At 42.8% G+C, this 18,804-nt stretch overlaps 1 protein-coding gene across 12 annotated transcripts in view; it reads left to right on the top strand.

Moving 5' to 3' along the window:
- The window catches only part of TTLL5 (tubulin tyrosine ligase like 5), a 210,238-nt gene that overhangs the window by 82,312 nt on the left and 109,122 nt on the right, over positions 1-18,804 (top strand). For all 12 annotated transcript variants that reach the window (XR_012159502.2, XR_012159503.2, XM_073349243.1 and 9 more), the window contains 5 exons: positions 1,493-1,596; positions 5,697-5,830; positions 6,284-6,397; positions 6,822-7,229; positions 10,390-10,580. Coding sequence is in view for 10 of the 12 variants with exons in the window: in XM_073349243.1 (XP_073205344.1) it covers positions 1,493-1,596; positions 5,697-5,830; positions 6,284-6,397; positions 6,822-7,229; positions 10,390-10,580 (951 nt within the window). In the remaining 2 variants the exon portion in view is untranslated. The remainder of the gene's footprint in view (positions 1-1,492; positions 1,597-5,696; positions 5,831-6,283; positions 6,398-6,821; positions 7,230-10,389; positions 10,581-18,804) is intronic.

Here is an 18,804-nt window from a genome sequence, read left to right on the forward strand (position 1 = left end):
AATTATTCACCTTTCATATTTTTTTTTTCCAAAGTCACATCCGTCTACACAGGAGTCTTCCCCTTCATACACAGATGTTAAGAGGGCACTCGTCTTTTAATTGGACAAAACTAGGCCATTCAGGAGGACCCCTAGACTCTTTTTATTTCTATTGCATTTAGGTGCTCCCCTAGACCTATCTTCAGTCCGAGGCTTTCTAAATGGATCTCTGGATGCTTTATTGCCTGTTACGGTTTCACTGAGATTACACCTCCCCTAAGAGTGGCGATGCACTCTGAGATTACAGTCTACATCTGTAGCCCTACTCAAACATTCTGCAGGGCTGCAACATGGTCCTCAGTGCACCCATTTGCCAACCACTGTGCCTTAGTTCATGCTGCAAGATCAGGTGCAGTTTTTTCTTCAGTGATGAACTCTTCCAAAACTCCCATGTCCTTAAAGTGTTACTGCAAGGGAGTCCCCTAAAGTGGAGCCCCCACAGGGACACTACTATTGAAGAAGGAGGAGAGGTTACTCATTTTGTACAGTAACTGGAGTTCTTTGAGATGTGTGTGCTCCACTACCTGCCCTCCTCCCCTCTGCTTTGGAGCTGCGTCTGTGGGCTTTGCAGTAGAGAAAGAACAGAGGGAGGTTCGTCTGCACAGCCCTATGAGCCTCGGTACGTGGCACAAGGATGTGCAGGGCACATGAGCAACCCGAATGGGCACTGCTGCCAAAAATCTTCGATCAAAGGTACACCTAAAGTGGAGCACCCACAGCAGCACGGATCTCAAGGAACTCCAGTTACTGCACCAAGGTGAGTAACCTCTCATTTTAAGCTACTGAGAGACTGTTTTGGCTACATATTTTTTCATGTTTGGTCCCAATATATAAACCCCTCTCTCTCACTGACACATGCCAAAAGACAAATCTAGAGGTGAGTTCTCGGAGTGGGGGAGTCCCCTGTAGACCCACTTGATTAAGCCCCTCCAATATAATTTTGTTCTTGCTTTCCCCCTGCCATGCTTTAGTTGGGGATAAGTAGGTTGGAACAAAAACTGCTAGGAGGAATCCTCCACTAGGGGCAGGAGCAGCAGAAATGGAGGGGACCCAGAGTTAGCAAAGGAGGACACCCTCTGTCCCCATGTCTTAATAAGAAGGTCACATCTATAGCAAAAGCACTCACTTGATCAGGCTAGTCGGGGCTGTTCAGCATATCACTTTTAATAATGTGTGTAGAGTGAAGAGATTAACATGTGTCTCTGTTTCTGGGGGCCCTCTGCAATTACAGATTCTGCAGCTTGTCCAAACCAGTACTGCTGGAAGGCAAGCACATATACAGAGTGAAATGCACTATCAATTTGGCTGTTATGGAATCAGGCAATACCCTTGTTCTATATAGCATGAAATTGCTCTCAAATCCTTTCCCTTTGGGCAATACCTGTGTCCCAGCACTTGGTATTGGGGTGCATAGAGAGGTAGAGTGATAGATAACTAATATGCTTATTTGCAGGAAACTGAGCAGATGGTTCAGACAAGATCAAAAAGGAAACAGGAAGAAGAGGAAGAGGAGGGTGTGAATGCTGAAGGTTTTCAGGACTTTGTTACTAAGGCAAGGTAGGAATGGACTTTTACCCCGTGTAATAAAGTAGCACATTGTACTGCCCCATCCTACCTCCCCAAACTGCTGCTGTGTCATCAGTATCTGCTGCATAGGGTGTATGATGGATGTTTTTGCCATTAGACCCAAAGGACAGTGTGGACTCCATCCAGGCCCTGTAAGTGTTCATAGTCTGTAATATCCACTCTCTGTCACACTGGAGCAAATGCAGTCACACCTTGGAAGGAAAACAAGGCTAGGGCTGCTGCTGAGATTGCCCTGATCTTCGGTGGTTAAGCTTCCATCATGGCTTTGCTTCTCAAATTCCTGTCTTCACAAGCACTTCCCACCCTTGCCCTCTTTCCTGAATTCCAGGTACCATCTAGAACTATGCTTCCTAAGACATGGAGGGAGGTGTAGCACACTCCTTGCTATGACCATGGCTTCTTTCTCTTTCTGCTAAAACAATTAACTGTGAGTGGTTCATTAATGTTAAAGGACCAGCACTCTGCAGTTTTGTCGGTTCCAGATTTGACCTGCCTTAAACTTGCTAGAATCTGGTAGGAAATGTGTATTACATACAGGGTAAATCCTCAGTGTCAGTTGGGGTGGTATGAAAAACAATATTATGCAATATTACATCCATGTGATTATATTCAATTGTTCTTGAAGACCGCCAATGATGAGGAATTTCTTCTCCAAGGCCTCTCAAGTCCTCTGGGAAAATCTTATGCCGGTTCCTTTTCTTTGTTCCTTATTTAACCTATGGATGATGTGACCATATTGACAGACTTCTCACAACTTCGTGGGGGCCAGGGGCTACAGAGGGGAACACTTCTCAATTGACTCTTAACACACTCTTCTGAGAGAGCTAAGGCACAATCTCCACCTCCTTTGTTACAACCAGTTGTGAAACTTTTCTTTCCTGCATGTCTGACCAACACTGACAGTGATTTACTGGGTTTGGATGAGAAGAAAGCAGGGGGTGATGCCAGCTAGACCTCTGCTACTGATCCGGAAACTTCAGTATCTTCTCCATTTCCTGATGATATCATGATGACTGCATCTGTTTTACTTTCTGATGACAATGGTTTGTTTCAAGAGTTGCCGGTTTGGATGGTAGACTCTTTAGAGTAGGAGATTACTGTGGTCCAAGGAAACGTTCATCACCATAGTGCAGAGGAGGAGAGGTGGCTCAGAATATCCGGCTGACCTTAGCATCTATCTTGCTGTTACCAAGAAGGCAGATTGCTTGTTCCTTGTCCCACAGCAGGGATTCCCATTTCTTTATACCAGGCTTTTGGTGGTCTTTGTGTGCAGTAAAAAGACTGACTCTCTGGAGTTGGTCAGTCTGCAGTCTACTCCACTGGACAGGGATACTAAGAAGATTGATGTCTTGGGCAGAAGTATGTACTCTTTAGGAATATGGGAGTCCATGTTGCAGTTAATTGTGGCCAGATATTCCCTCCAGCTTGGAACTGGACACTTCTTTTGCTGGGACCATCTGCCTGAGGTACAAAAGAAGGTGGCAAAAGACATTGCTGCTGAGTTAAACAGTTTCTAGACATGTTCTCTCTGCTTCATATGATGCATCAGGTACATCTGAAAACTATATGGCGTTGGACATTACTGTGCATGGGTACTTCTGGTTTAAATCATCTGGTCTGTTTCCAGCAGCTCAACCATCCCTTTTGATCGTGAGTGCTTGTTCTGCAACGTAATCGGAGAGACCCTGGAGAAGATGGAATCTAAGAGTCACCACTTGATAACTAGGGTTTATCCAACTGCCCCTTCATAACCTTGGTGCCATGAAGTGGTCCTTTATTTATGTATGCTTTTGTTTTATTTAAATGTATATGCATGCTCAAAGAGTGCCTAGTCATAGGCTTTTGACACCCTTGACACAACTTAAAAATACAACAAAATTAATATCCAGCCATAATTGTTCAGTACAACTCACTGTAACCCACTACCAACAAACCAGGCAACCCAAAGGCTTAAATCACCCTTCCATCCAACAGTTCCTCACCCTTACATATTCCTACCCTTTCAAATGCCTGAGAGAAAAAAATGAGCTTTGCAGTGTGCCCTGAAGGTAGAAAGACTTGTCTGAATAGGTGCTGCTTTTGCCAAAGCTTCATGACACCAGGAGCACATCCCGTAAGTGTGCATATGCAAAGGGTATCTTGCGGAATTGTGACTGCTAGCAATTAATTTACTTTACCTTGCTGGACTGTCATGTTGTGACTGTTACTGGCAGTAACCCTCTGCTGGCTTGCTTACCCTGTGTGCAATTATCACATTCCGGGGTACAGTCCAGACCAGTGAGGGTTTGTCACTGTCTGCTCTGCAATTTTGGTGCCTCAGAGTGCTTTGCTGTTATATGTCCCAACCTGGACTGCTCACAAAGAGCCAAACAGCTTGCAGGTCACACCCTGAGTGGCTGTATATAGTTGGTCCAGCAACTCTGACCCCAGCAGCCAGTCAGCATCCCACCAGTCACACTTTGGCTTCCAGCAGCCTTGGTTACTACCTGCAGGGTGACCCCAACACATTCCCAGTCCCAGATTTCCCCCAAAACATGTGTTCTGCATTGTCCAGCCCTCTCCTGGGCAGCTCAGATCTTAGAGGTCTGTTGCCCCTGTAAGGGGTCAATGTGCAACAGTTTGCTACTTTAAGTGGAGTTACCCAAACAGTTCACTTTATACACAGTACTAGGTTAGTTTTGATTAAAAAAATAAAACAAGTTTATTTAACTACAAAAAGATTTTTAAGGGAGTACGAGTACAAAGTATTAAAGTCAGAAATGGTTACAAGAGAAATAAAGATAAAATGCTTTCTAGTACCTAAAACTTAACAAACTGGACTCGGTTCAGGGAAAAATCCTTACATATGCTCCCAGCATCATTTCTGACCAAAATTCCAAAACAGGGTCATCCCCCAAAATCAAAGGCCTGGTTCCTTTGTCGTATTAGGTGAAAGAGAGGAAGAGAAAGAAAGAGAGCGATCCTGGGGTGGTTTTTGCCCCTCCCTTTTATAGTCCAGTCACCCTTTGAAATGCATTTTTCTGAGGGTTATACCTAGATAAAGTTCATTCCTGCTGTGGGGACAGAGGTATGGAATCTTGTGATGAAAGAGGTTCCATGATGTCGCTTGCTAAATTGCAGATCAATCTGTTCCTGCCCCACTTGGTTGCCAATCAACTTTGACACCTGACTAGAGGCATTAGCTTGTCCTTTGTCTTTTAGGAACAGGTTTACATCCCATCCCCCCGCCCCCCAAAAAACCGGTCTGGTAAACACATTGTAGTCATAATTTCAGCTTGTGTTCATAATTGTACATATAGTGTTCCTACACACGTTTCACCATGATATTACATTATAGACCAGAGCATGTTCCAGTTCCAGGCATTCCTTCCCTAGAAGGCTGAGGAGATCAATAATTCCTCTGGCTTGTTCCTCTTCAGCCTCATGATCTGTTTCCATTGGCCAAACTGGACAGTCCCTACGTAAAAGAATAAATGGACCCAAATCGGACATCAGGAATGATAACACACAAAAGCCAGTGGGAGAACACTTCAGTCTTCTTGGACATTCTGTAACAGATTTGAAAGTAGCTATACTTGAACAAAAAAACTTCAGAAACAGATTTCAAAGAGAAACAGCAGAACTAAAATTCATTTGCAAATTTAACACCATTTAATTTGGGCTTGAACAGAGACTGGGAGGGGCTGGCTCATTACAGAAGCAGCTTTGCCTCTCCTAGAATTGACACCTCCTCATCTATTGTTGGGAGTGGACTACATCCACCTGATCGAATTGGTCCTGTCAACACTGGTTCTCCACTTGTGAGGTAACTCCCTTCTCTTCATGTGTCAGTATATTTATGTCTGCATCTGTAACTTTTACTCCATGCATCTGAAGTGAGGTTTTTACCCACGAAAGCTTATGCTTAAATAAATCTATTCGTCTTTAAGGTGCCACCGGACTCCTTGTTGTTTTTGTGGATACAGACTAACACGGCTACCCCCTGATACTTGATTCCATTGTGACTGTCATGCAATGGCAGAAGCTCCTGGAATCCTCACTTAGGCCCTTTCTTTTCCCCTCTGTCTCAGGGAGAGTGACCTGGAGGAGGTGCTGACATTTTACACACACAAAAATAAGTCAGCAAGTGTCTTTCTGGGAACAAACCCCAGGACCACGAAGCCTAGCAGTAGCATCAACCAGTCAGAAAACAGGGCCCAAGGAGGTAAGTGTATTGTGCAGTACTGAGTCAGAGAGCTTATAAGAAACAAGAGTTGGCCATGGTGACCCAGTATAGAGTTGGGAAGAATGTAGAACCCTAAAGGGGCATTATCTAGGTCTAAGTAGGAAGTCCAATAAAGATATGGGAAGCCTGTGGGTGATGAGTGTGACAAAGTCGTGCATAGGGTAAGGGTGCAGAGCCCAGAGCGGGTGGGTCTGATAGCTGAGTGATTAGTGATCCCAACATAAGGAAGCGGTAGGTTTCTAGCTTGCAGTCTGCATTCGCTAATGCTATGAATCAAGCCAACAGACAGTGATAGAAAAGGGGAGAGGGGTAGGCCACAATAAATATTGGGAGGAATCCAGGGTCTCTGCAATATTCAAACCCTGCAGTCCATTTCTCATGGTACAAACAGCTTAAACTGTCCTGCTTCCTGACTTTCAAAACTCATTTAAGATCTTCCTGAGATGGTGGAAGAAGTGAAAAGGACTCCGCCCCAACATTCAGTGGCACACTCAAGTGGAGAAGGAGAGCTGAGAGGCTACAAGCCCAAAGAAGCCAGGCCATCCCGTAAGTGAACCCATCCAAACCAGGGCAGAGTTAGCTCTCCAGCAAATGACTGAGGTAGAAGCCATACTTGCTTAGTAGATTTAGAACTATCTTGAGAAACTACAGTGGTCAGAATCTAGATGCAGATCAAGCTGAGAGAATCCCATCCCCAGCTATGGGGGAAGATTACTGAGCGAAGGAAAAAAACCCTGTCTTTTGTGGTAAAAGGGCTCTGCAAGATATTTTGAGCTTGGGGAAAGGATATGTCTGAATCAGAGCTTGGTTCTTGCCAGCCCTTGCTGGTGGTGGAGTTTTTTTTTTTTTCTTGGCTTCATCAGACCAATAAGCACAGGCCCCTTGGCCATATTGCTGGTGTCTTTGGGGTTCTGGAAAGCTGCTTAACTTATGAAACATTCTGATTGGCTTGTTTGTATTGTTTTAACAGGGCCCCCGTCTTCCACAGAAGATGAGTCAAAATTACTCCAGTGCGACCACCCCCATGCTTCCTCCTCTGTTCCTGGTGCCACGCTCCAGAGAAGCATCAGTTCCCAGTTGTCATCTCATGCCACATCCTCTAAAAACATACAGGTGCCTGGTCACCACTCCTCCCTGGCTTCTGTAGCTGGTCCCAAACTGACTCAGTCCCCACCCTCCCCACCTTCTTTCCAGAGCCAGAGTACAATCCCTGACAACTGGTCTGTCTCCACAAACCCAGTGTCCCACCAGACGTCTAACCATGCAGGGTTGCATCGTTGTCGGTCTGGAAGCTACACCATTGGGCCCTTCTCATCATTTCAAAGTGCTGCTCAGATCTACAGCCAAAGACTGTCCCGACCATCCTCTGCTAAAGCAGGTGAGTGTGCTGGGCAGTCAGGATGCGTGAACATGTCATTGGGTAAAACCCATCTTTTGTCAGTCAAGGTTCCTCCTAGAATTGGAGAATTCTTCGTAATGTCCAAGCTGGGCTTCTGTCCCTATGGCTGCAGTGATCAATCTCAAATTTGCTAATCCAGTTGCCATGAAGAGTAGAGTAGAGGCAGCATAATAACCCTTAAGGCTGCTTGGTCAGGGCAAAGTGTACATAGCCTTTATCTGCTCTGCGATAGCCAGAAATGTTTAATTTTCAGGGTTGTGAAAATTCATCAGCGCTAAATTCCTTTTTGGGATTAAAGCAGCCTCTCCCTACTAATTCCTGTTTTCTGTGCTGATAAATGGGGATTTGAACTGGTTCAGTCAGTATGGAATGAAAGGGTCTCGCCTGAATGGCAGAGGTGGGAAATGATGTGAGAAGGGGTAGTTGTGCCCAACTGAAACAGCATTGACACATGATGGTCTGTTATTGTTAACAGTTTCAGGGCAGTTTCAGTAGTATAAAAGCCCTCTATGGGGCTATGCAGGGTTCTTGTTGCTGGGGATTCCTGTCTGTTCTGCAGGAGACTCATCCAGTAGAAGTGGCAGTTAGTCACAGATTCAGAAAATGGTCAAGGCATCCAAGTAAAATCTGAATGGGTCAGTGTTTAAGGGAATGTTGTTAACAATATAACTTCATATTTCCCTAGGCTCTTTCATCTTGGCATACCTCAAAACATCTTACAAATTACATGTAGGGATTTTTCTTTCTACATGGAAGCACAGACATCTATAGGGTGGAAAGAGGTTGAGCAATGCTACCCAACAGAATAAGATAGCTGAAGAGAAGAAGAAAGCATATCCATCAGAAACTGATGGAGGCAGAGGTTTAGGGAGGCAGAATGTAACCGATATTGAAATTTGGTTAGCACATCCACGCTACCATCCCTACTCTTGAGGAAAATGCCATATGTTCTTTACATATTTGCTTAGTAAGTAAATTAAAGCCACTTTAAGTCTGAATGAGTGTGTTCACACAGGGGTTTAATGCAGTTTAAATAATCCACTTTAAATTCACAGTTTTTCTTAATTCAGATCAATGTTCCTGAGTGTGCCCACATATGCAGGCTTTAACTGTGAGTGGGTTTCCCTCTGCAATAACCTTGAAGATCTGGGTTTGAAGTGGACAGCAAACTCTGTCACATGTTCACGGAGACTGCTTTATACAATGTGGTGCGCTTTCTGGCATTAAAATAAACCTGATGCACCTGCTCAGTAGCTTATTTAAAGGGATCCATTTGCTTTTAAGCAAAGCCATTGTAGCTTTTGTATGAAAAATACCAGACATGCCTTTCATCCCATAGGCAGATTCCATGCTCTTTTGGTGAAGCCATCCTGTGTATAGTGCCTGCTTAGGGGTGTCTTGTAGAGAGGATCAGGGTGTATGCCTGCTACCTCTGGAATCCTGAAACTAAATAAAATTGTCTGAATGATCTACTTTCTGTAATTCAGAGAAGCCTAGAAACCAGAGCTGATAAAGTCCCATTAGGTGCCTTCCGAGGAGCCAATGCAGATTATTTCCTACTATGCATTTACCACTGTTTTGTCTGGTCTAGTTTTAAAAGTTCCTAGTGCTGGGGCCATGGGAGGTGATTTGAGAGACTCGCTTCCAGGAAAGGTTTCCCAATAATTCAGCCAAAAATTTACCCTTTTAACTTCATCCCATTGTGCTTAGTTTTACTTTGTTTTACCTCTCTCTAAATAATTGTTCTCCTCTCCTGGTATTCACAGACATTAAGTACTTGAAGACAGTTACCATGTCCCTCTTGTTATCTTTCCTCATAAGCCAATCTCTCTCAAGCTCCCTGATCATTTTTGTAGCTATTCTCTAAATTCCCGCCAATTTGTCAGCAGCTTTGTAGAAATGGTGTAGTGTCCTAGGTCAGATCATATTAAAGAAGGGAAAGACCATAGTTCTCTGATCTGTGACGTGATGCCACTGTTTGTGCAGCAGCAAACTCTGCTGACCTTTTTTACAACTGTATCACATTACAGATTCCTTTTCAATTTGCTACCCACTCTCCTCACTCTCATCTGTTCCTACTTCATAAGTTTTTCTTCCTTCCTTAGAGTATCTGGCTTCTGTGTTATCTTCCCAGATGTATTACCTGCATCTTTTTCAAATAAAACCTCATTTTGTTACTTCCTGCCCATGTTTCTGATCTCTCTAGGCCCCTTCATTTTATTTGTCCTTATTGGTGTTTACAGCTTCTCCTAATTCACCTATGAATCTCATCAATATTCCTATCTTCCCAATCATTAATAAAAATATTAAATCCAGATCTAACACTATCAACCTGCCAAGACACCTCCCCAGCCTCATTCCTTTGCTGTCTATCATAATCTTCTGTTTATGACCCTCCAACCATTTTTCAATCTATGAATGTCTAATTATATTTCTATATTGATTTTGTTCTTCATAAGAAGGTTATGATGTCTGTGTTCTACCTGTTTCAGAGTAGCAGCCGTGTTAGTCTGTATTCGCAAAAAGAAAAGGAGGACTTGTGGCACCTTAGAGACTAACCAATTTATTTGAGCATGAGCTTTCGTGAGCTACAGCTCACTTCATCGGATGCATTCAGTGGAAAATGCCTGTTACTGATCCTTTTTGAATAGGGAGCCAAGTGTCCATGCTTTAAATTGTTTTAGGTCCAACTAACATAAGAAAGAGGTATGTTTCTTCAGAGGCAACTTCCCTCTACTCACTTGGCTTCCAAACATCCCCTCACTTTCTGGGATGAGTGCAAAAATATCATCTCTCTCTCAAATCCCCACACCTCGGCTGCTTCAGTTCCAGTCACTGCTCTAATACAGATAATTAATACATGAGAACAAACAGCCAATGTCCATTGGAACTGGGTGCCATTAGCTGTTCTATCCTGAGGTGAATGAGGGTTCAGTGTTGGTGTGGAGAAGCTCAAATGTGCACAATGGAGCCTGTTGCAGAAGTTTCCTGCCGACTTTTATTTCTATTGTTGCAAATATACAAGTCTCTCCTATTTAATTCAGTGTCTTAGCTCCCTCCTCAGAGGGCATGAGGAGCAATCTCCAGCCCAAAACATTGCTTTACTTTTCTAAGTGGATGAAAACTGTGTGTTTGGCAGGTTCGTGCCATCGCAGTCCAAGTGGGCAGCGTGTAGGCTCAGCCAGGGTGCACAAGGATGCAGAAAACAGCTCTTCCCAGAGCAGACGCTACAACCACAGTATTGTAGCAGCAGAGCTGCAGCGGCTGGCGGAAAAGCAAGCAGCCAGGCAATATTCTCCACCCAGCCACATCAGCCTCCTTACACAGCAGGTATGTGAGCAGTAAGGTTTTCCTGATGACAACAGAAAACACTGGCACATCTCCTGAGTCAGAGCCAAGGACTGGGACAGACCGTTCTGGGAAGGGAGAATCTCATGAAAGTGCATTTCCCTCCCTTTTGCTGCTGTGGAATTGGGGACTAACGCGCTCCTAGATTATAGGAGCTCAATGGTTCTCCTGTTGCTCAAATGGTTAGACTGGACAAAGTATTAAAAAATACATTGTAAGGAAGAAATCTGCCCCAGCTGTCAGTGGAGAAGATCGATGGGGAAGTAGGTCTTTCCCAAATCTTATTTCTTAATTTTTTTACTCCCTTAAAGTCCACTGCCTCATTCCTCCATTGACTTGTCAAATGCTGGACTTTGGCATTGTAAGGGGAGATTTTAACAGCCCAGCAAAGTGCCTAGGCCATTGCTAGTAACTGGACTATCAATTATTATGCTTATTGCCAAGAGCGCTGAAGGCCTTTATAGCAGTCTTAGCATAACTAGGCAAGCTAGGAGGGGAGGGACAGTGACCATGAGAATTGAGCAAGACTCTGCACCATCCTGTTGCAGTTTTTTTTAAACTGCTGAAGCATGCAGTTTTGAAAGACAGGAAGTATGTTTATATTTGATTTCTGGTGTGTGTTTGTCGGGGCCCATGAGACTGCAGACTCTGCAAAAACACATCTGTATAACTAATGGCTTGAAACGTCTTGCATAACAAATTGCTTGTTCAGTGGCTATTGGTGATTGACAAGCTATGTAATACTTTGAGCATAAAAAGGGGAAAGAGGGTTGGATCAAGTGAACTCTGCTGTGAATCCATCTTAAGGTTCCCGGGGCAGACGGAAGGCTGGCCATCAAAAGTCTGTTGACCACTCAAGACTACTCCAGACATTTGGGGTAACTATTAATTTGGGGTGCTCTATAACCTGTTGTGTTTGTATGTGCTTGAGACTAAATAAAGTAAAGGCTTTAAGTGAAAGCACTCTTGTGTTGTACTGCTTGTGCCAACCATCTATCAGATGGATGTACTGTACTCCCATTGATTTATTTCCTGACAGTACGTCGTAAAGAGTAAAGTTACCAAGAGCTTTGGGTGTAGACGAACCTGCGTAACAGCATCATACAGGAATCAGGAAACAGTATCAGACTGATGAGCACAGCAGAAGGTGTGTCTGTTTCCTTAGAAATGCCTGGGCAAGCAGAATGATAGGCACTGGAAGTCTAGAGAGAACATGTGGCAGGTTAATGAGGTTTTGATAAAACATATTCCAATCAAATCCTAACTCCATTCTGAAATTCAAGCTAGTGTAGAATGCGGCAGCCCTTTTGGTAAAAAGGACATCTTTCCAGGAACATAGGACATTTTACTTCTTGGTCTGTACTGGCTGCCTGTGGCTTTCCAGCTAGAGTTTTAAGAGACTGGTTTTGAGTTACAATGTCCTAAATAACCTGGACTCTATCTACATGAGAGACTACCTCTCCCCATGAAATACCCGCTGCACTTGTAGGCAGCTGAGACACTCAAGCTAGATCTCCCTCAGTTAATAAGAGATGAGCTGCTAGCAGTGTGTTTTTTTTTTTTTCTTCCAAGTTGGATCCTCCACTTGGGAAATAACACTTTCCCATCCTGCACCTGGTACAAAATAGTCCAAATCAGCTGACTATCAGGAACACTGCAAAGCATATCTACTTGAAAGGATATTTGGGGAGAGCTGAGGTGGGTTTTGGATGAAGATATTTTGCTATGTTTTCTGATGAATAGCTGTTTGTAGTGAGTTGTATATACTGTTCTGTTCCTGGTTTTTATTTTATTGTTTTATTGGGTGTTTTCAAATGTCTGTTATGGAGCCTAGCACTGGGATAGGTGTGACTTATTTTGTTTTAGCATTTAAAAAAAACTTTTGGGCACCTGGCTGACTCGGAGGGGTTGAATAGATTATAGACTCTTCTGCTTCTAGGCTAGTGGTCCCAGTTCAGTCCTAGTAGCTCTGACTAAAACTGACAGCTGTTCAGTGATCCTTGCGTGAAGTTCATTGATGATAGCCATGGTACCAAAACCCCTTTAGAATTTGGCCCTCTTGTTTGCAGACCCAATAGAGAAGACAAGGACTGAGTCAGTCATGGAACCTGAACTAATGTTTTGCCCCTAGAGAGGATAGTCCCTCTAGGTCTGGATTGCCATTGGTGGGAACGATGAGGGAAGCTTGAATTACTGCTGCCAATAGCGTTCAATCCCCAAAGCTATCAATCTGGCACTTTGCAGCAACTCTAAATATACTTGGAATAGAATATAGACTTTTCTTTTATTTCAAAAGCTTGTCAGTAGAGTTCAGAAATTTTCTGGTGGAACATTTTTTCTGTCAGATAGTGCTGATTCATCAAAAGTACGTGTCATGGAAATACATTGCCTTTGACAAAAATTGTTTCTAAATGAAAATTGAAAAAAGATTTTGATAAGATTGAAATGTTTCATTTCAGCATTTTTGGAGCAGATTATTTTGATTTTCCATTTTGAAATTACTTGGTTTCAGTTTTATATTATAAAATATATAATGAAAAAGTCAACAAAATCAAAATATTTTAGTCTAATTTTGAAACAGTGTTTTGATTAACCTGAAACCATTCCTCCCACACCCCCACTGTTTGGAATGGAAGAAATTTCAAAATCATGAAGCTTTCCCTGAAGTGAAAAATCTGACTCCCACACAGGTCTGCTTGTTAGTGTCTCCTAGTCTTTTTGCATAGAGAGCTCCAGCTGCCCTTTGGCCACTATTTACAAATGGCTGATGGGATTCTCATGGCTTTGTCTGGCTTCCCTTTTCCATCACTGCTGGTGAGACGACAAATTCACATGGAGATTGTAAGATGGCGAAAGCTATTACTAAGGCCTAAATGCTTCTCTGGTAACTAATTGTGATGCAGAGTACACACACAGTTTTATGTTATGACTGACTGACTGAATTGAGAATGGGGAGGAAGATGGGAGAACTGGTTTGAAGGAAATGCTTCCATCTCCATAATCAATAGAGATGGCAAGGAAGATCCAGGCAGCAGACATGAATGATTGAACCTGAGGGCATTCCAGTATTTTGTAAAAGGTAGTTGTAAATCTGGAAATATGTTGCTTGTATAAGGAGAGTGGCTAGTGTTGCTTTCATACTTCCAGGGTCTCCCAAGCTATGCACTCAGAGTGGTTAGGTTTAGGATGGGTCCAGAGTCCTCTATGGAAGGAAACTCAAAGTGGGTGGAGGGACCTCATTTGAAGGCCACACTGCAATTAGTTAGGATCCCAGACCTTCCCTCACTTTTCTGCCGATTGCAGTGCCTCATTTTTTATATGTAAATACTGTCTTCAGAGACCACAGGTTCCAGCATGCAATGCTCCATTTTGACCTGAACAACTGGGACACAATGTATTTTGGGATGTACAGTTTCTAAAAGCTTTGCTTCTGTATTGAAGATGAATATGGCCATGGTTTGTTTTAGAACTCTGTGGCTGAACTTTGACAACCCCAACACCGATCCAGGTGTAGAGGTGTGAGGTAATGCCAAAGATAAAGCTGAAATAGATGTTCACAACTTGGGATAAGAAAGGAAATTCAGCCCAGAGCCTGGGCTCTATCACTCTAGGGAGAGGGGAAGGGTGACCAGAGTATAAACACTTGGGTACTTGTCTTTGGTGGTACAAGGGTTAATGACTGGAGTGCAGCCTGGTGACATGTATTGCTAGGCATCCTCTCAGGTGAGGCTTCAGAGATCTGGTATTGCCCAGCCCGCAGGACCTTGAGTTACAGAATGCCAAGGCAGAAAAGCCCAAGCAGGGAGCCCGCAGATGAACTCAACTCTTACTCTCCAGCTGCTGCAAGGAGCAACTTCTCAGTTCTGTGTCTGTCCCCATCTAGAGACGTCCTACCTCTTGAGTGCCTGGGTAGCTGAATGCTGCACTTAAGACCTACACAATCTTCTCAGCCTAGAAATGTATAAGAAATACCTTGAAAGGTGACAGTTTGGAGGAATCAGAACTTAACTGTAAAGCCCAATGGGACGTGGCTGAAGTAGGGACATTCTAAAAGGGCTTCTTAAATAAAAGGCACCTGGATAAGAATATTATTAACTTATTAATAAAATTGTTTGGAAGTCAGTTCCACAGGCGTGGAGCCCATGCAGCTTAGTTGTGAGGAGGCTGGCCTGTAGGACAGGGATTTGCTATTTGGATTTCATCATCGGTAATTCATTATTTGTTGCTTTAGGCTAGTAATTCTCAATAGGTGGCCCACGAGCCAAATGTGACCTGCCAAGGCTTCCTGTGCAGCCCATCAGCTCACCTTAAAAAAAGTTTATAATTAAATTAATGAACAGTGATGTGCTCCCTATCATTTGCCTATGACTTCCTTAGTAAGTAACTTACTGACAGTGCTTAATTTGTAATGAAAGAGGTGCTGGGGCTCAGCACAAATTAAGCATTGGCTGGCAGGTTGGAGAGCGGCGGCTGCTGGCCAGGTGCCCAGCTATGAAGGCAGCACCACTGCCAGCAGCAGCACAGAAGTAAGGGTGGCATGATATGGCATGGCCATCCTTACTTCTACGCTGCTGCTGACTGTGGCATTGGCTTCAGAGCTGGACAGCCGGAGACCAGTGGCTGCTGGCCAGGAGCCCAAAGGTGCCAGCGCTATGAACTGCCAAGCCTAGAGGTGCCAGGGTTCAGCCCTGGCAAGTCCCGGCACAAATTATGCTCTGCTTACTGGATCTTAAGTTCTCACGATAGCATCGGCTCTGATTGAGCTAGGATGCCACCCATTTTTTCATTAGTGATGAAAATGGAACAAAAAATGAATGTGTGGGAGTAAATGTCACAAAGTCAACAGCAAAAACCGAGCTCTTAACCCAAACTGGCAGCAGATTTTCTTTTTATTATGCCACCTCATTTAAACTCAAAGCTTTGCATTTAATATTCCAAACCACTGTGTACATCTATAAAGTCATCAACGTGAGGCACAACTTTGAATCAAAGCACAGTAACTTCAATGCGGCCTATTCTCCTGGCCGTGTTGCAAGACATGACAGAATTTCAAATCTGAAGTCTTCGTACCACACTTCAAATGTTCTCACTACTTGATTGACTGTACAGGAAAAAGCAACAACTGCTTCTCTTCGGATAATGTTGGTCCTAGCTAAAAAGAAAAAGCCTTTCCTTGATGCTGAGCTTGTGAAGAAGTGCATGTTGGAAATGCTGGAGGAGCTTTTTGCTAGAGATGAAAGCAAAGATGATGTGAACCATGTGAAGCAAGTTCTCCTGTCTGATTCCACGGCAGTGTGAAGATTGGAGGTAATTTACAAAAATTGTTTCTCAGCACTGCTTTCTGATTTTAAAAACATCAAATATGTCTCTTGCAGTGGATGAATCAAGCGATTTAATTGACGCTAGCCAGCTATTGTTAGATTTTATGATGGTGAAACTTTCAAGGAAGAATTGTTGTGCTTAATACCATTAGAAACCTATGCCACAGGAGAGATCATTTTTGAAAAGGTAAGGCTTTTTTGGGGGGGAGGAGGGAGAAAAGGTTTAGATCTGCAGAAAGTAAACGTGCTTGTTACAGACTGAAGTCCCTCCAAGTCAGGGAAAGAAAAGGGCTTTGCTCCATGTTTGGCAGCGATACACCCTTCATTAAATACACTTCACTGCATCATTCACTAAGACTGTCCTGTGCAGTAAGTTGTCTGGAGAAAAAATGGATATTGTGATGAGATTAGTGAACTACATATGCTCAGCTTCTAGCTTGCAACATTGTCTTTGAAAGCTCTTTTACTGTCTCTAATCCCTGCTGTTCCTATCTGCACTTTTCCCTTGCCCCAAAGCATCCAATTAACATTTATTTTCCTACTCTTGTGTTGCACCCTCTGTACCAAGATGCTTAAATTTCTTGTAACTATTAAACCAACTGGCTGCTGAAATGGCAAGGTTCAACAGGAAATTTTAAGAGCTGATTGCTAAAGAGGTGCAAATACATAAGCAAGACATTTCTGAGTATAGCAGAAGCAGGAAACCTGAGAATCGGTGGGCCCCAGTTCTGGACTACCAGAGAGAAAAATAATTTAAGGAGAATAAGGGCATTGCAGAGAAGTGCATTTCTTTGCATCAGACTTCACCAAAAAGGAAGTTGGGAAGACACCAACCTCAGAATTATTCATTTCAGATAATGAAGTTGAGGTACTGTCAGACTGAGGTGTCAAAATAGGAAGGAATGAAATAACCTGATAAAGAGCAGGTAGTCCCCTGGACTGGATGGCCTTCCTCGAAGAATTCTGAAAGAATGTAAAAATGAAGAGCTGCTAACAAAAACCGTCACTCTCTCTTATTAAAGTTAGTTACTCTACCAGAGGATAACATATGTGATTATTTTTTTAAAAAGGCAAAAGGGTATTCCTGGTGAGCCTTGCTTTAGTACCAGATATATTGGTTGAAATATGTGAACTGTAATCCACCAAGAGAAACATAAGACAGGGACAAAAAACTCTGTGTCTGACCTATTAGAATTCTTTGAGCTCATTAGCAAAATAGTAAATAAAAGAGAGCTGGTTAATATTATTTGGACTTTCAAAAAAGCCTTTGACAAAGTCCCTTAAAAGAGGTAACTAGTCATGGACTGAGAGGTAATGTTCTATCATGGATTTGAAACTGGCTGAGACAGAAAAAAAGGGGTAGGAATAGCTGACCAATTTTTAACATGGCAAAAGACTAATGGGAGTAAAATATTGGAAGTGGTGTTTAAAAGTGTTAATGATTTGGGAAAAGGGGGCGTGAAATGGCAAAATTTATAGATGGTGCTTACATTAGTGAAGACTAGAAAAAACTGAGAGACTTGATGCTGGGTGAGTGGGTAGCACAACAGACAAGCAAATAAGTAATGCATATTGTAAGTAATAAATTTAACTACTCATATATGTTAGAGGGAATCTAAATTAACTGTAATCACTAAGGAAGAAGACGAGTTTCATTCTGGACTGCTCAGTGGAAACATCTGCTGTGCAAGAAGTCGAGAGAAAACAAAAGAAGAGGATATATAAAGAATGGAATAGAAAATAATACGCTATTAAACAAAAAACAGTGCTATGCCTTCACCTGGAATACTGTGTTCAGTTCTGGTCACCCTGTCTGAAACAGGATACAGCAAAAATAGAAGGGATTCAGAGATGGGTGATTGAAATGATTAAAGGCAGGGAAAGATTTCTGTATAAAGAGAGATTGAAAAGATTAAGACTTTTAGTTTAGGGAGGAGATGTGTTAGAGGGGACATGATGGAGATATGCAGAACAATGAATGACATAGAAAACATAAATCATGTAGACTTTATTTACACTTTCTCATGATAGAACAAGGGATCGTTCAAATGCATTGGAAGGCAACCAATTTAAAACTGATAAAAGAAAATACTTATTTACACAGAACACACTTAACCTGTGGAATGCACTGCCACAACGTATTAAGGCCAAGAGCTTAACAGAATTCAAAATCGTATCAGACGTACTTATACACAATAAGAACAGGCACAGTTACATTAGACAGGATAACAAAAATTATATAAGGAATAGACCCTCAGACTTTGGAGTATAAGCCAACCACTGATAGACAGAGATTAGAAAGAAACTTCCCCTTTAAGCAGGTTATTTCACAGTTGTCCACTATGTGATTTCTTGCACCTTCCTCTGAATCATTGATCAGAAAGAATACTGTATTTGCTGAACTGCTTCTCTGAAGTGATCTGGCAATTTTTATGTTCCTATGCTAATGTGAGTCCTTAACTCTGAGGAATCTGCATGCTCTGCTGCTTCTCCCACCTTTGTGACCCTTTCTCCTTTCCCACATTTTTTGCATTCTAGACAAGGTAATCTTCATTTTATGTATAAGGTTATTGAGATGATTCTGGTGAAGTAGTACTAGCAATATCTGGAGCAACATCTTGCGTTTCCCTGACTCTTTTCAGTGTTAGGCCTAGTCATGGCATTGAGTCTATACTTGTTTTTTTGGTTGAGCTGCTGGTGATGGACAAGATTGTGTTCATATTTTGATGAATATGTGCAGTGGTTTGGGCTGCAGTGCTGTCAGTAGGCTGAGACACAGCTCTAGATCTTTGTTTCTCTGGGTCCTGACACTTCAGTTGCTCAGTTTGTGTGGCTGAGTTTGGGGTATGAATGAAAAAGCTGTTTGAGGCTCATGACACATGAAA

The sequence above is a fragment of the Lepidochelys kempii genome, chromosome 6 (assembly GCF_965140285.1).
Source record: "Lepidochelys kempii isolate rLepKem1 chromosome 6, rLepKem1.hap1, whole genome shotgun sequence".
Classification (NCBI taxonomy): Eukaryota; Metazoa; Chordata; order Testudines; family Cheloniidae; genus Lepidochelys; species Lepidochelys kempii.